Source organism: Siniperca chuatsi, linkage group LG6, assembly GCF_020085105.1.
Source record: "Siniperca chuatsi isolate FFG_IHB_CAS linkage group LG6, ASM2008510v1, whole genome shotgun sequence".
Lineage (NCBI taxonomy): Eukaryota > Metazoa > Chordata > Actinopteri > Centrarchiformes > Sinipercidae > Siniperca > Siniperca chuatsi.
In genome coordinates, this window is record NC_058047.1 from 6,928,333 (window position 1) to 6,946,707 (window position 18,375).

The 18,375-nt window shown below is 41.2% G+C and overlaps 2 protein-coding genes and 1 non-coding gene across 7 annotated transcripts in view; 2 read left to right on the plus strand and 1 right to left on the minus strand.

The window, feature by feature from the left end:
- Positions 1–6: 6 nt before the first annotated feature.
- On the minus strand, positions 7–6,625 carry LOC122877690 (nuclear autoantigenic sperm protein (histone-binding)). 4 transcript variants are annotated; one of them, XM_044199581.1, is made up of 16 exons: positions 6,439–6,622; positions 5,966–6,016; positions 5,751–5,864; positions 5,143–5,223; positions 4,724–4,830; positions 3,871–4,185; positions 3,778–3,840; positions 3,491–3,546; positions 3,340–3,410; positions 3,030–3,103; positions 2,308–2,496; positions 1,884–2,047; positions 1,567–1,647; positions 1,383–1,457; positions 613–744; positions 7–206 (listed from the first exon to the last, which is right to left on the minus strand). In XM_044199581.1, the coding sequence occupies exons 1-16, from the start codon at positions 6,474–6,476 to the stop codon at positions 168–170; spliced, it is 1,650 nt and encodes a 549-aa protein (XP_044055516.1). In that variant the 5' UTR covers positions 6,477–6,622; the 3' UTR covers positions 7–167. The 4 variants fall into 4 exon arrangements, with proteins under 4 accessions (XP_044055516.1, XP_044055515.1, XP_044055517.1 ...); XM_044199580.1 differs by having other exon boundaries at positions 3,778–4,185; XM_044199582.1 differs by lacking the exon at positions 613–744 and having other exon boundaries at positions 3,778–4,185; positions 6,439–6,625.
- Positions 6,626–7,245: 620 nt separating this feature from the next.
- trnam-cau lies at positions 7,246–7,318 on the plus strand. The gene has a single exon. It is a non-coding gene; the product is annotated as a tRNA-Met (tRNA).
- A 490-nt stretch (positions 7,319–7,808) lies between these two features.
- Positions 7,809–18,375, plus strand: part of LOC122877688 (glypican-5-like) — a 61,916-nt gene continuing 51,349 nt past the window's right edge. The window contains exons 1-5 of one of the 2 annotated variants that reach the window (XM_044199579.1): positions 7,809–8,628; positions 11,028–11,189; positions 14,717–15,264; positions 16,462–16,644; positions 18,202–18,374. In XM_044199579.1, the coding sequence (XP_044055514.1) occupies positions 8,451–8,628; positions 11,028–11,189; positions 14,717–15,264; positions 16,462–16,644; positions 18,202–18,374 (1,244 nt within the window). In that variant the 5' untranslated portion in view covers positions 7,809–8,450. The remainder of the gene's footprint in view (positions 8,629–11,027; positions 11,190–14,716; positions 15,265–16,461; positions 16,645–18,201; position 18,375) is intronic. The other variant, XM_044199578.1, reaches the window with a different exon arrangement.

An 18,375-nucleotide genomic window follows, 5' to 3' on the forward strand; every position in this document is an offset into this window, starting at 1 on the left:
ACAAAATTACATCTGCAAATGTTTTATTCTTTTACTTCAAGTATACAAAACTGGACAGACAAATCTGTGAAAATGGATCTTATTTACAGAAACAAAAGTGTTGGAGGTGGAGGGGCTAGACAGGCATGCTGTGCTGGTTTCGAAGATCAGGAAAGAGATGAGAGTAGTCACGCTGAAGACCCGACGGAGGATGACTGGTTGGCAGACTAGAGGAAACAGAAGGGAGAAAAAAATAAATAATAATTTAAAGGCTCACACAAACATTAAGGATTCAGCGTTCTGCCTGCCTATCTCACCAAGAGAAAATCTTCAGCTGATGCTGCATATCTAGTTAGAAGCTCTGAATGACCAGTATTGTTTGCGTCTATATGGATGAAAGCCACTTCAAGGAGGCATTATGGATAAGTGATTATGAAAACGAGAAGCTGTAAAGTCTAGTTACCTTTGCCTTGTGCCTACACTTGCAACTAAACAAATAAAAATAAGTTCCAGACACAATCGCATCATGTTAAGCAACTCAAATGAGTTAAACCATCATTGCACAAGATTTGGCTATGGATATCCCCTCGAACTAACTACATCTAGTGCATAAGACATAAGCCTATCACTCGCCTCCTGTGATTTTCCATCCTGGACTCCATTGCCGTTGCTGGCACTAGAGTCACCACTGCCATTAACTGTGGCTTCTTGTTTCACTTGTTTAGCATCAGTGTCCTTTACTGGGCTCTCCTCCTCTGGTTTCCTCTGTGTAGAAACATAAAACCAGGACAAAGGGAGAGGAAAGAGAAGACTGAAAACTTCTGTACATGATGGTATTCAATGCAAGCAGCCTTTTTAAAATAAAGTTGACATTTAGAAGACGGAAACCAAATGCAGACACCAAGGGACCTGTCACTAATTAGTTATGTCAAGGTCACACACACATAAGCTAATGTATTATGCACACAAATCCGGTATCAAAGCTTAATTTATAGCAATAAGCAGTACCACAACGCAACCACTGACATACACATGCCACAACTACAGTGAGGGAACTAACAGAAGTCAAACAAACCAAACTACAGTATGACAGTCTCAGAACAGTATACCATCCGACAACCAAAGCAGGAAAGAACACAGACCTTGCAACATAAAGTGAGCGTACATGGCCAGTTTCAATATACAGATTATAGCTCCAGTATGGAGTCAGCTGTGAAGGTTTTTATTCTTTAATTATTAAAAAAGGATTGTTTTTCAATGAGCAGAATAAAGCCAAAGAATAACTGCAAAATCACCACATTTTGACTGGCCTCTGATCTGTCATGGTATGAAATTGTCTGCAATCACATACTCCCATAAACACAAATTGTGGAAACTGGCAGGAAGAGATTAGGGAGCCTCACCTTTTTCCTGACGAGGTGGGAGATGTCTGAGGCTGCTTTGGAAGACGATGCGCTGCTGGATGGTTTAACAGGGATCTGAAATAGACAAGTTTGGTTTGTTTGCTTAGAAAAGGCATTCATTTATGTTACATAGTAAGCAGGGCATTAAAGAGTTTTAAGAGGTGCACTAATACAACGTCCTTACCTGGCTGGCTTCTGCAAATGCTGAAGACGATGAAGGGCCCCCATTTTCACATAGGAATGCTGATGAGGTTGAGGCTCCGCCCTGCAAGAGGTTAGTGATTTAGCCAGGAGCTGAAGCTGCCATTTTTGATAGCTTTTGTACATCTATACTGCACGCCATTAACTTCCAGGTGGATTTGTAGACTGGAAACAACACCAAGTCTTGCCAGCCAAGATATACAAAAATGCACTGTCATGTTTAAAGAGAATAGTTCCAAACCTGGGTGGTTTTCACCCTTTACACAGTGTATATTGTTCCTTGTTGTCCTGTGTACCCACTAGTGTCTGCTGGATAGCCTGGGAGGCAGCGCTAGCTGTTTTCTGGCTTTCCTTGGCATCCTCAACCTTTTCCCTGATGTCAGGCAGAAGCTGCTTCAGCTCCTCCATCTCATTCTTCTCTTCTGCTGCCCCATCTGCTGCAGCTATGACCTCCTGCAACATGGCTATACACAGACAATGACTGATCAGTCCAACAAAAAAAAAAAAAAAAAAAAAAATGGATCAGTGCAGTCCCTCAGCTGGCATGATCTGATGTTCAACTTTTGAGAAGAGCATTATAGTTTTTGAAGACATGATACACTCCCTACACTCTGCCAGTTAATTTATGCTCATCTACAAATGAGACCACACTTAAGAAGCGCCTAAGTGCACATCATTGCAACAGTTCTGAACATGCTCATCTCGAGAGAAAGAAAACTCTTACCCAGTCGGGTCTCGATGACTTTTATGGAGCTGTTGTAGTGCTGGATGGCCTGGCTGTACTGATCCATGTAACACAGAGTAGTGGCGACATGGTAGTGGGTCTCAGCCAGCAGACGACTGTGTGGAGGCAAGTGCTTCAGCTGCAGGGTAAGACACTCCTGGAAGTCTTCTAGCGCCTGGGGATAGTTACCTAAGGAAGGGAACAAGTGTGACTCCGATTTTGGACAATAGGATCGCATTTAGCGCTGCTAAACTGTAGCATTTTTAATAAAAAAATAAAAAATAAATAAAAAAACACAGCAGTGGTACTAGTGGTCACTCTGGTGGTGAAAGAAAGAATTAAATATGTTCTATGATAGACAGGGTCAATTTGCAACACTTATGTTCATGTCACTGGTCTGTTGAGTTTAAGCTGTGCATGTAGTTGTTTTCAGCCCCTACACACAAACATTACATCCTACTCACAGCAATTATTGAGAAAAACTAAAGAAACCGCAAAACACTGAAGGCCCCAGACATAACTATTTAGAGGGGTGATTAACAGAATCAAAAATCACTCAATGTTATGTGAGGTGCCAATCCAAGATTCCACAAAAGGCCATGGCAGAATAAAGTAAGGGTGTAGTTGAGATCAAACTAGTCTTTGACAGGAGGGGAAAGGTGGGCCACCAGGTGAAAGTAACAAGTCCATCCTAGAAATTCAGTCTGCTGCATAAAGCATACCTGATTCAGCACTGACTTCACCGAGTTTCAGATACGTCTGGGCTGCCATCAGCTGGTCGTCTTTGCTTTCCTTTCTGTGGAGACGAATAAGAAATTAACTGCAGACAAGTTTACCTCATTGTCTCACATCCTCAAGCAGGGCCCTTAACAGTATCAAGCCTGGATTTGCGTGAGCGGACCAGACTTTTGAAGAGACCTTGAACTCACGTGTTCAGTATAAATCTTTCTAATCATTTCTTAAATGTCGATGGACTTGATTGTGCCGCTTCTTATTTTAATATTAACTTCCATCTTGCAATGTTGCCTTTACCTTTTGTAGATGACTTTAGCTACCTCCAGCATTTCCCATGCCAACTGTAAATTCCCAACTTCGTCCTCTTCCTGAAAAGGTGGGGAAGGCATATGTCAAAAATCAAATATCCACAATTATGTCCAAGAGACTGCCATGTATGGGAACTCACTTTATCTTGTCCATTTCTCTCTCCATCCTCATCATCATCCTCGTCATCTTCATCATCTTTTGAAGCAACAGGAGGATAATTAGATTGATAGATCATAAGTTTTCTACAGTGCAACTTAAGAAACTGAAGGCTAAAAAATGCTGACAACTGTTTCCCAGTAAACTTTGCTCCAGTAAGTTTCCCTTCACCTTTTGTAACACCTGTTAATGTGGTTTTATATTAAGAAATACCAAGCTTGTGCGCCACCCATCCACAACAATAGTGCTCTGTATCCAAAGATCTACTGCCCTCTGGTTCCTCATTGTCCTGTTCAACCTCTGACTTAGAATCCTCAGACTTAGATTCCTCATCTTTTCCTTCCTCTGGCTTAGATTCCTCATCTTTTCCTTCCTCTGGCTTGGCCTCGGTCTCCTTGCCGTTCTGTTGCCCCACACCGTTCACAGGAGCAACTGGGCTCTTCTCAACACCATTCACCTTAGCTTTCTGGACTGAACTCTCTTCTTTTCCATTCACAGGGGAACTTGAGGGTTCCTCTGATCCAGTCACATGCTCAACTGGGGACTCGCCATTTTCCTTTTTCACCTCGGTGTTGCTCTTTCCAGCCTCAGACTCCAGCTTGGTGTTAACTGTCCCAGTCTTTTCCTCCTCTGCCATTGCATTATACACCTGCATTCGCAGCTCATCTCTAGTTTTTTCTGAACCAGAGTGGCATGTGAAAAATAGTTTCACATTAGATCAGTTTTTAAAATACCATGGTCAGTTCTATGACACTTGCCAGAAAAAGCACAACTAATTTTGGGAGAAGAAAAAAATCTATTCAAATGCCGTTTGGTCATGACTGGACATGGGAGGAGGGAAACTCAACAACCTCTTTGCATTTAAGCCATCATGATGAGAAAACAAACAGTAAATTGTTGTTTTGCTTCTTACATGTGCCAAAAACTTGTACTAATGTAACTTGTTACTGTATTTACATGGCAGCTGATGAACAAGTGCCATGCTGAAAATTAAAGTCTGGCGTTTTACTAGAACTGGGATTTAAGAAAATATACCCGAAAGCACACGAGACATTTCCTTTTGGCGAAACATAATCAAACATCATTATTACACTATATACTATAGCATTATTTTTCTAGACTAAATATCAGTCTACATCCATTTGAAATCACTTCTGACCCTGTTTCCTTAAGCAGGCAAACCTTTATAATATATATAAAAATACTTGATACTGACCATCAAGATTGTCGGCACTCTCAATATTTGAGTTGTTAGGCTGCTCCTCTTCCTCAGATTCTTCTGGGACTCCCTCCAGGGCATTACCAAGGACACTGTTCTCCATCCTTCACCAAAACACAAAAAGGAAGACCATCAGGTTATCCAAAGTAAACAGGAGGTACTGTTAAAAGAGCAAGGACAGGAGGGTGAAGTAAATAAAGAGCCATTTGCTGAACCCAATTTAACAATTGTCCAGTCAGCACTCACTTTGCCCTTGTACAGCCAATGCAAGAACTTTGATAAAATAATAAAAATAAAAAACAACCCACATCATCATATAGTGATGCAACATTACTCAACTCTGTATCTTTACCTTACAGTAACACCACCTAAGATACAGTATAAATAAGTTTAATGAGAGCAATTAGTTAACCAACCTGGCAAGCTCCAGTAGGGACTTCCCACATAGGAAGAAGGCCTCACCACACTCATCTGCTGTGTCCCCATACTTTGCAGCCCTGGCAGACAAGACAGCACAAGTGTCGAGTGGAACAAGTTTAGGAATGCAGTTACAAGCTGAGGTACGGTTCAAACTATATTTCAATATGCATTTGACACTCAAACTTGAAAAGCATGAAGTGAAGTTGGTAAATCAATTTAATTATTGTGCATATTTATCAGTATACTTATGTTTATCATAATGCCATCTGTATATAATGTCCATAGTACCACTTGTAAAATATTTTCATAACTCTGCTCTATCCTGCATTTATGCATACACTTTATATCCTGCACTTGCTTATTGCACTTCTGTTAGACCTAAACTGCATTTTGTTGCCTTGTACATGTGTAGTGACAATAAAGTTGAATCTAATAATTTTCCATTTCTCACACACATAACCACAGAAAGTTAGTGAATGTTACAGATTGATAACAAAGTTACACCAACTGTCTTTATTAAAAAAAACAACAAAAAAAACATTAATATTGACAGTGAAAAAATTGTTTTGCGTGTCCAATCAGTGACAACGCTTTCCCCACTCACAGCATGCTGCAGGCGTCCTGGAAGACACTGACAGCAGAAACAACATCTCCCATCACTAGATGCCTGTTCCCTGATCCAATCAGTTTCTTTGCCTCCTCCATGACGTCAACAGAGCTGCAGGAGGAAAAAGCAAACAAACAAAACACTTGCATATTAGGGCAATGTTGACTAAAAATGAGAACAGATGCAGCGGAGTTTTCTGTATTGATACTCACCTGTCTGCAGCAGCAGCTGCTGCTGCTGATGAGCACGGCTTCTCTTCCACACTGCAAGAGTCAGCGCAGTTCAAACTTGAGTTTAGTCAATGCCAATACAAGCCACCTGACCTGATTCTTAAGATCACCCGGAGCCGACACACTTAACTTTTACTGTTGACTCATAGTTTAAGCTGTTAACAACACCTTATTATTGTTAGCACCGTATGGTTGTTAGCCAACTAGCCTACCACTGAGGGGGTGATCGTGATGTTTGTTAGTAGCGCCTGCAGCCACCGCCAGGTACAGCTAGCGAACCATCCGGTTACTTTCATAATCACTGTAATTCTAAGTATGAAAAACTTTGACCAGTAATAATCACGCAATGCCGTCAACGTTAGCTGCAATACCTAGCTAAAGGCTAGCTAGCTGTATTTGCACCAGTGGTTTTCCCATCGTTCGTTATACAGTGACAAATTATAAGCGAGTCTTACCTTCCAGAGCTTGACGCGGCGGACGTTTCCTCTGGCATTTTCTTTTCTTTTTTTCAGTATGATAGTAGAGCCGGTGCGGTGAACGAAGTAGATAAACGTCCTGTGACAGTCTTTGTTGGCGCGCTTAAATAGAGAAAAGAAGGCTTTCTATTTCCGCTTAGCTTCGAACGCGGGAGATTGGAGTTAAAGGGGCCGCAGCAGCGTTATTTCCCCACCCGTTTTGCGTCAAGTCCCACCCTATTGTGCTGTGATTGGCTAGCTCGAAGGGCAACGCGATTGGCTCTCACATGATGGATTTGCTTGACCGACAGGTGACAAGTGTCTGCTCCACTTCAGTGCGCCGGTGCACCGCTTAGCATGTCCATCGATGTATAATAATACATCCATGCCAGGGCTGGGAAAACTGTTTAAATTGAGTGTAATCTGTCAGTCAGGCAGCAACCACGTAATTGTCAGCTGACAAACAAACAACAATGTCGGCCTACACGATAAAAGCCATGGTAGCTCTCCTAGTTGACAAATAATTGTCAGCATGGACAGTAATGTCCACAATAGCGGTATACAAGACGCTTTCCGCTTGAATTGAGCGGGGCATCCGGCGAAGCGCAGGCTGAGACGCCATTTAAATGGTGTGCAGACTCCACCTACTCGGCGCACCAGAGACGTACCTCGGCGTGGTAATGGTGCGGATCTAGGGATTGCCGTCCTGAACCAGATTATAACCTTTCATAATCAGACTTTATCACTAGCAGACAAAAATATGTGTTTCATACTATATGAAGATATTTTTGTTAATGGAATTGCAGAGCCTCGTTGGCGCAGTAGGCAGCGCGTCAGTCTCATAATCTGAAGGTCGTGAGTTCGAGCCTCACACGGGGCATATGTTTTTTCCATCCTGCTTGGCAGTGTCGTTACATTTATACATGGTGAAAACAGGGAAGCAAGATATTACACCTGCAATGTCCTCGCATAAGAGTTGCACATTTTAAGGTTGTCCACCATTTAGTCATCAAGTTCCAAAGATTTGACAGGTCATGGCTACGTTAAATTACCTATCTAGACAAATAACGTTAATCAGTTGCAAATAGCATTGGCTTCTTGGTCAACCTGAACGGTAGTTTAATAAAGCCTCTTGGTAGAAGTAACGTCGAAGAAAATCTTCTTTTTGTCAAATTGTTAACAAAAGAAAGGGTAAACTTCTGATACTGATGGCACGGGCACTAACGTATGGATTTTCTGCCACAGCTAACCGCTGCTACCAAGTTGTTGTAGCTAACCTAGATGAGTATTATTTAATTAATTAGTGTAAATCATATAACACATCACAATAATTCTTTAAGTCCATATAATTATGCGAGAAGTCTGTACATTATATGAATATAGTAGTTTTTTTATGTATTCAGGAGCTGTTAAAAATGAATCTGCTATGACCCAAAGTGACCAGCGGGTGGCGCCCATGTTCCACTTTCGAACCGTACTTTCCTCTGATTCCACTTCACTCACTGCAATCAGTCAATTTGAATGGATCTTATATGCAGAAGCAGCAGTTGTAAACTATGTGTGAGAGAGCTATAACAAAAATAAATAATAAAAAAAAAACAAATAAATAAATAGCTGGCTTATGGCACACACATAACTTAGAGAATTGCGAGTAAATTGCCTTTATTCCTTATGATTGTTATGACAGTTATGGTCTTATTGTGTTGTCAGTTCCTTGACTGTAATAAGTTATTATTAACATTACGATAGTTGCTGTATAGCAGACTCGCATTCTCAAACGAAATGACCTAGTATTTTGAAAGTATTTTGAGTGCACATGTCAATTAAGTAATTGAGCTGAAGTGAGTGAGAGAGTCAGAGAGAGAGGAGGGCGCTGTGTCTGACAGTTGGCTCCAGACAGACTTATAACGTTAGTGGCTGCAGATGAAGTTTTCAGTCACACTGCACCGTGGGGCTCTTTAGGAATTCATATTAACCATCAGGACTCTCTATCTCCTGACTGAGATGTTGCGATGTTCCGTGCAGCCTCACAAATCGTGGACTTGTTTTGGCTGATTTTGTTTTATTTTGTTGTTCTACCGGAGACTGGCTGCAGATCAGCCGATGTGGACAGCTGTCATGAGGTGAAGACAGCCTACATGATGCGCCAAATAGGCCCGGTGGAGCTGGTGCCAGACAGGCCGGGAACAGGTCAGTCAGACCCTTTGGAAATATCACAGAAACTCTATATGATATTAAAAAAGGAGCATGAAATACACAGAGGTGGAATGTAACTCAGTACATTTACTGAAGCACTTTACTTGAGTATATTTTGAGGTAGTCGAACTTTACATGAGTATTTCCATTTTTGTGCTACTTTATACCTTCACTACACATTTATTTGACAGCTATTACTTGATATTTTAAATACAAAACGGACGAGTTTATAAATTACACATAAATTAAAAATGTGTGTATATATATTTTCTACTAATATATACAGTATAATAATACTAACTATAATATATCCTAACACTGATAGGGCCGTTCTGCTACATAATGACTGCTTTTACATTTGTTACTTTAAGAACATTTTACTGATAATTCTTGTAAGATTTTGATTGAAGGACGAGTATATTTTCCAAAGTATTCCTAACTTAAGTAACTTCCTTCACCACTGAAAATATATAAGATCTCTACTAACCACAGTAATATCTCTATAGATTAAATATATAATTGAGTGTAAACTTGCTATTGAGTATCACACACTTTGAGATTCAATTAATATAGTCAGGCTAAGCTCAGCAACCTTCCTGTGCTGAAAATAATTTTAAATCATTGCTATATTTTCCATAAGTTCTCTTAAATGACTGAAATGAAAGTGAACAAACTCCATGTAGTGTTAAATCAAACTTAAACTTAACATCTCTCCTCCAATGAGATGTTTAATACTTAAAACATTGCTGTGACTTGAAGCCTATGCAGGGTTTAAACCCACAGCTTTAGAAATGCAGGGCCAAATTCCAAATATAAGGGATCATTTTCTCCTTTTCATAATTATACAGTTCATGAAAATGCATAAGAATGAGCTGTTAATTGTCTAGCTATAATCAGCAGACGCAAGGATGCCAGACGTCAGTAGATAACACCCATACTGAGAGTGATGTCATTTTAAGTAGGCTGTATAACAGATGAATAGTACTCTCCTTGACAAATGTATCCACACGAACGCTTTCAACAAATGCACCACTCCCTGTCATTGGTCTTTGCTTATAATATTCAAGCTGAAAAAACGAAGCGGTTGTTCTGAAAACGTTGTCAAAATTCTCCTAAACTACCCAATAAAATTAGTTCATGAAATTTTGAGCTTGAGGCTTCACTACTGACCTTTCACAAAAAAATTCTTAACACAAGGTCCACTTACTGGATATCCTGTGGAGCTTTCATCCTGACAGACAGGGATTACAATCTCTTCCCTTATACTGTATGACCATCTGTTATCATGTGACCGAAATTCTATACATGTATCATGTGATAACAATAGAACCATCTCTATGACAACTGAGCAAACGCCATCTGCTGATGAAGGCCATGTGGTGCAAGTGAAAGCTCTGGAAAATGTCCAGTAAGTAGACCTTGTGCTAAGATGTTTCAAACTAGTTTAATGAATAATCTTGAGATAAGAACGGAGGCGACACAGGTTGTTTCCAGACTTAAATCTTGTTGCAAAACGTCAGCTCGTGACCTGTAGTCTGCCTTCCAACCAACCTGCTAATTGCAAACGAGGAAAATGCAACATAGCATTACCAATAAATAGTAACTATCTCAGTAATGTATTTCATGGTCAGCCAGTGCTAATATGAATAGCTGAAAGTTTGACACAGGTCTGGTGTGTGTGTGTGTGTCAGGTCAGACATAGTTGAACGGTCCATTCCTCTCATTTCTCTCTCTCTCTCTCTCTCTCTCCCTCTCTATCCCTTGATCACAGTCAGCTACTTGACAGCTGGGCTTACAGCAGTCTACCAGAGTCAGACTGCCCCACACAGACACACACACACACACACACTTTGGTGTGAGTGGTGACGCGTCACCCACTGTGCATGTCATCATGTCAGGTCCCAGCAGGCTCATTGTAGAATTATTTTTGTGAAGTCATAAAGTCTTGTGCACTAAATGCTTTTAGATTACTGGTCCCTAAATGGATTAACTAACTTGATTGATGATTAACAAGATGGATTCTTATTGGTTAGTTAGTTAATTAATTAGATTCATCTTAAAACAACCTCTAGGAACAAATATGTAGATCTGAGTACCTTTTGAGTAGCCCAAAGTAAAACAAGTGTATTGGTGGGATTCATTCTGAGCCTTTATTCTAGAAAAATATGAAACATTTATCAGACATTTCATTGCTTCTATTAGTTATGAGAAACTTGGTGAGTACACCTACATTTTCAACCAAGGTCAGAGTAAAGGTGACTAGAAACCTATGCAGACTTCACAAAATAATTCTTTCCACCCACTATTCTGTGATGGATGAGATTTAACCTCTCTGTGGCTCTACAGTGAATATGACCAGGCCTGAAGCTATGTCTTCTCCCTCTGTCTTTCAGATGAGTCTCTCCGAGTGTGTGAGCACCCTGGGCCTAGCTGCTGTACCAGTAAGATGGAGGACAGCTACATGGCGGCTGTTCGCAGTGAGACGCAGCAGAAGATGCGGTCCTACAGCTTTGAACTTAAGTACCTGATCGCTGGACACACCAAGGCCTACCAAGGTGAGGGAGAGAAATGGATCTACAGAGGAAGGAAGGGGTGTAGACTAGAGAATACAATACGTACATTTTCTTTTCATTTCATCCAGTATTGAAGAGAAAAGCATGTTGGATAATTGAAAAACACATTTTTTAATTGTTCAGCAAATCTTAAAAAATGGTCTGTTGAGGGGTGAAGGTGTGGAGAGAGAGCAATGTACACATACAATGTACATGAAGGCTGATTTTTTAAATTCCTCAGTCAACTGTATTTTCCAAGATTAATTGATAATGAAAATAATCATTAGTTTCAGCCCTAATTGAAACAATAAAATTCGTGTTTCTATTTCAGCTACTGTATGCTGCATTAAAATCTTTCCTTATGGATTTATTATGACTAACAAGCATTACTAATGTCTGTGGTTGATTCAAGAGTCTAAATCAAAGTGACTTTAATAGCAGTGGTGATTTTGGTGTTTTAACAGTTCTGTCAAGTGCCTGGAGCCCCCCTGTTATTCTCACTTTGTGTGTTCATCATGAAATAGCTAGTTTGTGTCAGGGTGGTGGTGTGAGGCCAGTTTATTTTGTGAGGCGCCACAGTGGCTAGCCAAACAAACAACTGATGTTTGATTGAGTCTTTGAGAGAGCAAACTCTCAGAGGGAGCAGCGGAAAACTTTGTTACAACTCTCCGCTCTCTTTCTCTGTCTGTCTGTCTCTGTCGCTGCGATAATCAGGTTTTGTTCTTGACCAATGAGAGAGCGAGGGACGGAGAATGTTTACATTCAGTACGTATCCGCAGCAAAGTGTTGTTGCCGTGGGCAACAGCCGGTCTCTAACGGGCTGCTCTGAATAGGAGGAAGAATACTCTGCTTGTCCACTTGTCTCTCAACGCTATTCACCAGTCTATGTGAGCATGTGTGTGGTGTGGTGTGTGTGTGTGTGTGATAGAAAGAGCTTGTGTGTGTTTGCCTGCATGAATGTGTGTATGTGTGCGTGCGCATGTATTCCAGAGATGAGAGGGATAGAGTTGATGAAACCCAGCAGACAGACATGGCAAACGTGTACCTCTCTGTTTTATTTTTTCTGCCTCTATCTCTCACTCTCTCCTCCCCTGCTACATCTGAATGCACTCAGGCTCAGTTTCAGCGGCTGTTTATGCCCAGTGGATGGCTACAACCATCCATGGGTAAAATTAATGCAAAACACCCATACACAAGGAAGGGCTGAATAAGGCCCAAACTGCAGCAAGTACGAAGAGACAAGTTTAGAATTTGCTGCATTTACTTGAAATTTAACAGCTTTAAGCAATATGATTTAAACATTTAAAGAGTCAGTCCACCCAGATCACAAAAAAACACGTTTTCTCATTAACCCCAAGAGATATCTACCCATGCAGATAGTTTTATGTGCTAAAGTTTTGTGATAGATATCCTTCTCTGTAAATACTGCAGCCACCTTAGTACAATGGAGGTAAATGGGATTTGTATTGTGCTGCTCAAAACATTGAAAAATTGCAGAAAAGAAAATATTCCTTAGGCAGAGCAAGGCTAAGTAATGTTAAAAGCATTTATTTAGTTTGGATAATGGCTATTTCTTTGCAAGAATGTAATTCCATGTATCACAAAACTTGGACAAATAAAACAAAAATTATTGAATTAAAACTAAATTATTTTGTGGCAAGTAAGAAAATATGCTCTTTTGTGTTTTGGGCGAACCAACCCTTTAATGCATGAAATTAATTTTGCACAACAGCAGTGGTCTTCAACAGCTGAGCTGAATCTCAAAGGATCCCCTCTCCAAAGCGCAGTGATTAAAACCCACTAGAGAAACTGAGACATGCCCAGAGCGGTTGTAGTCAGGCTCTATTTACACCCTGTGGATTACTTTAGTATGTGTGTGTGTGTGTGTGTGCGTGCGTGAATATGTGTCTGCATGCTTGCATGTGTTTCTGGCACTGCAAGACCCCTGTGCCCTCTTCATGTTGCAGCTGCCATCCAATCACAGAGGGTAAAGAGCTAATCACGTGACCCCAGAGTAGACTTTGCCATGTCACTCGATGCCGTCTGTTTTTGTGTTGCTATTGCCAGGACATGGGTATGCAAACACATAAAAGTGAGACATTCTCACTCAGTACTTTAGGTAAGTGAGCCCTGCCACTGCTGCTCTACCTCCTCATCCCCCGACTACCATCAAAGTCACTTCATTTCATTTAATCTGTGTGAAAATGAGTATGAATGTACAGAAGTGAAACAAATACCATGGCGCTCTTGTGTAAACTCTGCCGGAGAGTGATAATTATTTCCTTATTTAGTAAATATGTGAGTTATTTAATAAATTCCATAATAAATTGCTGTCACTTGGAGAGTCAGGTGGCTGCAGCTGTGATGGTGAAATACAAAGCTGTTAAAACACACACACACACACACACACACACACACACACACACACACACACACACACACACACACACACACACACAAACATGCACCTTGACTGACTGAATCACTTAGTGAAAGTCACAGATAAATAGCTTTCCCTTTCTCTTTCTTTTACTCCCAGTTTGTGTGTGTGCACGTGTGTGCATGTGTGTATGTGTGTGTGTGTCAGGATGCCATCAGATTGACATCACCCTTTTTACTTGGCAAGTTTCAAACAAATACACTGTCACACATCACGGGCATACAGCCTTTGTTAAGGGTGCTGTCCACTTTATTAGACCGTGTCGGACATAGGAAACACAGTGGATCCTGAGATTGGGCCTCTCATTATCACCTGACTAAAGATAACACAGTAGTTAAAACGAGCTCAGGGATGAATTAAGTTGTGTGCTATTTCCGCTCGTATGCGGCAGGATAAAGTCAGTCCAAGGTTAGTGAGACAGAAACTGTGTAACAAGGAAAACTAATATATGCACTGTTATGGAAATGCCACATCTTACATGTGGGAATGACATGTGTCTATGTCAGTTATGCCTCCATTTGAAATTGGAACAACTTTATATAGACTTACTTTATGTAAGTTACATAACACACTGTATATGTTTGCTTCATATATGACCATATGTGTAACAACCTCTTTTTATCTAGGGCCATCATAAGGTCAAAATTTCACTTTGTCAACTTCACCTTCAGTTGATTTAAATTGCACTCCACTCTTTATGGGTTAAAGTATAACATCAGGCACACAACTATGAGACTTCACGTGTAAAAATACATACACACGTATAAAAGGGCAGAATCCCAAGCATACAGATAAAAATGTTAATATGATAACAGGATTGAGGTTAGGAAATTAAAAACGTTCATCTAGCAACAATAATAAAATTGAGTAACTAGTTATCAAAGTAGAAATCATAATAGCCAAGCATACTAGTGCACAGGGATGCTTGGTACACTAGCTGTTCCTATTCCAGCATGATGAGGGGTCATTAGACTCAGAAATGAGCTAACTTTGTGACTAATTATCATGGATGTTTGTCAGTATTGCTCATGTTACAATAAAATGCATGTTTGTCTCGCTCCCTTTCTCTCTGTCTTCTCACTTGTTCCAGAGACCTTCGAGTCGCTCGTGTCCTTCACATCTAACCTGACCAGCACTCTGTTCGACAGCGCCTACTCTGCTCTGGCGTCCGACTGTCGGCCCCTTGTGTTTCAGCTGTTCAGCAACATCAAACGGCACCTTTCTGGAGACTCTAATTCCTCATTGGACAACACTGTGCGTCAGTTCTACAATGATCTTTTCCCGCTGGTCTACCGCCGCCTGCTCAACCCTGGGATCGGCCACATGTCACCCCAGTCCCATTCCTCCCCCTTCCCCAATCATGACGACTGCCTCCGGATGACGCGGCAGGATGTCAGCCCGTTCGGACCCCATCCTCACCTCCTGGTCAGCAGCTTGTCCCGTGCACTCGGGGCGGGCCGAGCACTGAGCCGACTGCTGAGACTGGCTGGAGAGGTTGTGAATGCGACCGAGAAGGCGACGTTATCCAGAGAGTGTGGGCGAGGCTTAGTGAGGATGCAGTACTGTTCCCACTGCAGAGGGCTGACACTAATACGGCCCTGTACCGGACTGTGTGTCAACATTATGAGAGGATGTCTGGTAAGGAGGCAATTAGCTTAGGTTAGCACAAAGTCTGGAGGCAGGGGGAAACAGTTATCCTGGCTCTGTCCAAAGTTCAAAAATACGCCTATACTAGCACCTCTCAATTTGACCAATTGCCACATTTGATCTCGTTTATTTAATCCGTACACAAACAAAAATGTAAAAACGACAATTTGTGGTTTTTCTGGGACTTACGAAAATAAAGAAAGCATACAAGCGCATTTCTCAAAATGTTCCTCAAAACTATTCCTTTAAAAACTTAAACCTCCCACCACTTCCAAAGTAAATTATTTTCGATATATCATATCAGCAATGTTTTGCTCATTCCGGATTTAGAATTTGGAGAATAGCAAAAGTCCAACTAATGTTATTCTTTCCAGGTCGTGTGTGTGTATTGTAGCTGATATTGTTTTAGATGCGTGGGAGGCCTCAGACTATTTGTCTCCCTTTGCCTCTGGAGAGACAAGTAACAACATGTAGTCATGCTCCCATCTCTCACATTGCTGAATCAGTCCTTCACAGCATTTTATCATCAATTAACCGTTCCCACATTAAGTTTTAGACTGACAAATAACAAGAGCATTGCCAGGAGAATTGGCAGTGTCTTCCGTACATCTTACTGGGCTGCCTCTGGACATCTTTAACAGCAGAGAGAGACTTCTTTATAGCACAAAGCTGGAAGATGGCACTGTTCATCCTGCTTGAGAGTTTCTTGGAAGCAAAGAAAGTGTGATGGAAAAACGACTCCCATCATGTTTATCCTCTTCAGTAAAGGAAAGGAAAGAAAAACACATACAGCAAGTCAAGGAGAGGCAGAGGAACAAGTAGGAACTAGCCTCTCTGTGACAGAAGGCAACTTGGTTTATGGAAAATGTGGTCTTGGCTTTACTGTCAAGAGATAGAAACTGCCAGTCGTTGGCTCATTTCCATCCATCCATTTGTTTTTCTAATTATAGTAACGTATCACAATCAATTTGTCACTGATAGACTGATTTTGAAGTATGATATAAGCAGCTTTAAAGAAACTTAAATGTAAATGTAACATTAAAACATGTCCTTGTTCTCTTTCTACTCTTCTTCTTTCCACATTTGTCATCTATGCACTCCCTTTCTCCTCCTCCTCTCCTCTTCCTCCCATATCTAAATTCACTCTTCCTATTTCTCCTCTTTTCCTGTCCATCCTCTCTATTCTAGGTGGGTGTATCAGAGCTTGGCACCCCCTGGGGGAGTTTGGTGGTGTTGCTCGAACGGTTAGCTGCTACTTTAGCAACCAGCAGCAACCACAACAGCATGGAGTTGGCTCTGTTGGCAGTCCGAAATCATGTGAATGATGCTATACTGCACGCTCAGCTGCACGGGCCACGCATTACAGCCACAGTAAGCAGAGGGGATGATGGGATGGAGGGGAAGATGTATACAAGTGGTTTGCTTTTTACTCTCTATACTTTAAATTGTTACATAAAATACTTTTTGGATTCTGGTTATTGCTGGCAGTCTAATGAAAAAGGTTTGAATACTAAGGTAATTGTGCCCCTAAAATGTGCCCCTGTATAATATAATCACTGAAAAGGGATCAGTAACAGATTGCTAAACCATCGTTACTCATATGCCCCAATAATAAAGTCATTTGAATTTTGGACACAGAGCGAGGAAGGCCGTGGGTTTTCTTTCAGCCTGGCAGTTGGATCTCCTCACAAAAGCCTTGTACCTAGATGGGCTAAAAACAGCCTCATTCTTCAGAGAATCTGGGGTTCCCCTCAGTCTGTGTGTGTGCGAGTATGTATGCAAGTGTGAATACAGATCCAGTGCCAGACAAAGACTGTGGTTGGCGGGACAACCGATACCCAGAATGCAGCTTGGTTCTGAGTGATGAGAAAGTTTCTGTGGCTAATCTCTGGACAAACAGACGACACACAAACACATGCATGCATGCACACACTGTTGGAGGAAGAAATAGAGTAGCCATCCAACTTTGAGAGAACATTGTGGACTTAGTAGAGTAGATTCCTGAGAGGTAAACAAACACACACAAGCATAATCGCACTGCTAATTGCGGCTAATAAGAAAATACCACTTAATTGAATATTTGATCAAGCTTCTTATTCATTAGACACATCACCAAAGGCTAACCCCGAACCCTTTAACAGTGTACAGTATATGTGTTATGTGCATCATTTAAAGTTAATAGATGATTGCAAAATACATTTTAAGACAGCAGTAATTTATGTAAACGAGTTTATGGGAGCCAAAACGTCTTGATTCTGAAAACAGTGTCCAGATGACTACGACTGAAACCTTTTCTACGATGTATACTCTATATATCTCCATAATTTGTGTTTCAGAGGAAAATAAACACACTAACAGGATTACAAATTGGTGTGAGGGTGATCTAGTATATTTATAGCATATTTATTGCCACAATGACCAATAAACTAATGGTCCAGCTAAACTAAAACCAGCTATGAAAGGCAGACTGCACAGGACAAGCCTCCCAGTAACCTGAGTCAGTTGTAAAACTCTAACACCACATTCTGCAATTGAGAGTTAGTAAAAACTAGATAACAGGCAAGCAGAGAAGTCGAAACAGCTATTGATAGATGGTTGAAACATCCAGTTTCTGCCTCTCCAAGTGGTAATGCAAACTGAATTTAATGGGGAAAAAAACACAAAAAGAGACCAAGCCTAAACATCGACAATGCCAGGATCACTATGTCTTGTATAAAATCTCTTCAAAAGAACACATTTGGGACTTGATGGGTGGTGTCGATGAAGGGGTACTTGAGCTCATCTGATGAGCTGTGGGGGTATGTGAGACTAAAAAGGTTTGAAACCACTGTTCTAGATACTCCATATGAATCACTTTGCATTCCTCTGAAAAGCAGCCACATGATTAGCCTCTCCAAAACACTACCCTGCAAACTATCTCTTCCTCAGGTAGAGAAGGTGTGTGGATCCCAGGCAGCTGGTCCCTTGATGCCAAGTGCAAATCCCACCACCTCGGATGTTACAGCCTCTGTGAGCCCTGCTACATCAGTAACCTCACAGAGCTCACCTGTGACATCGCCTCCTTCAGTGGGTCATCAGCGTCTGCAGCTACAATCCCGGAGG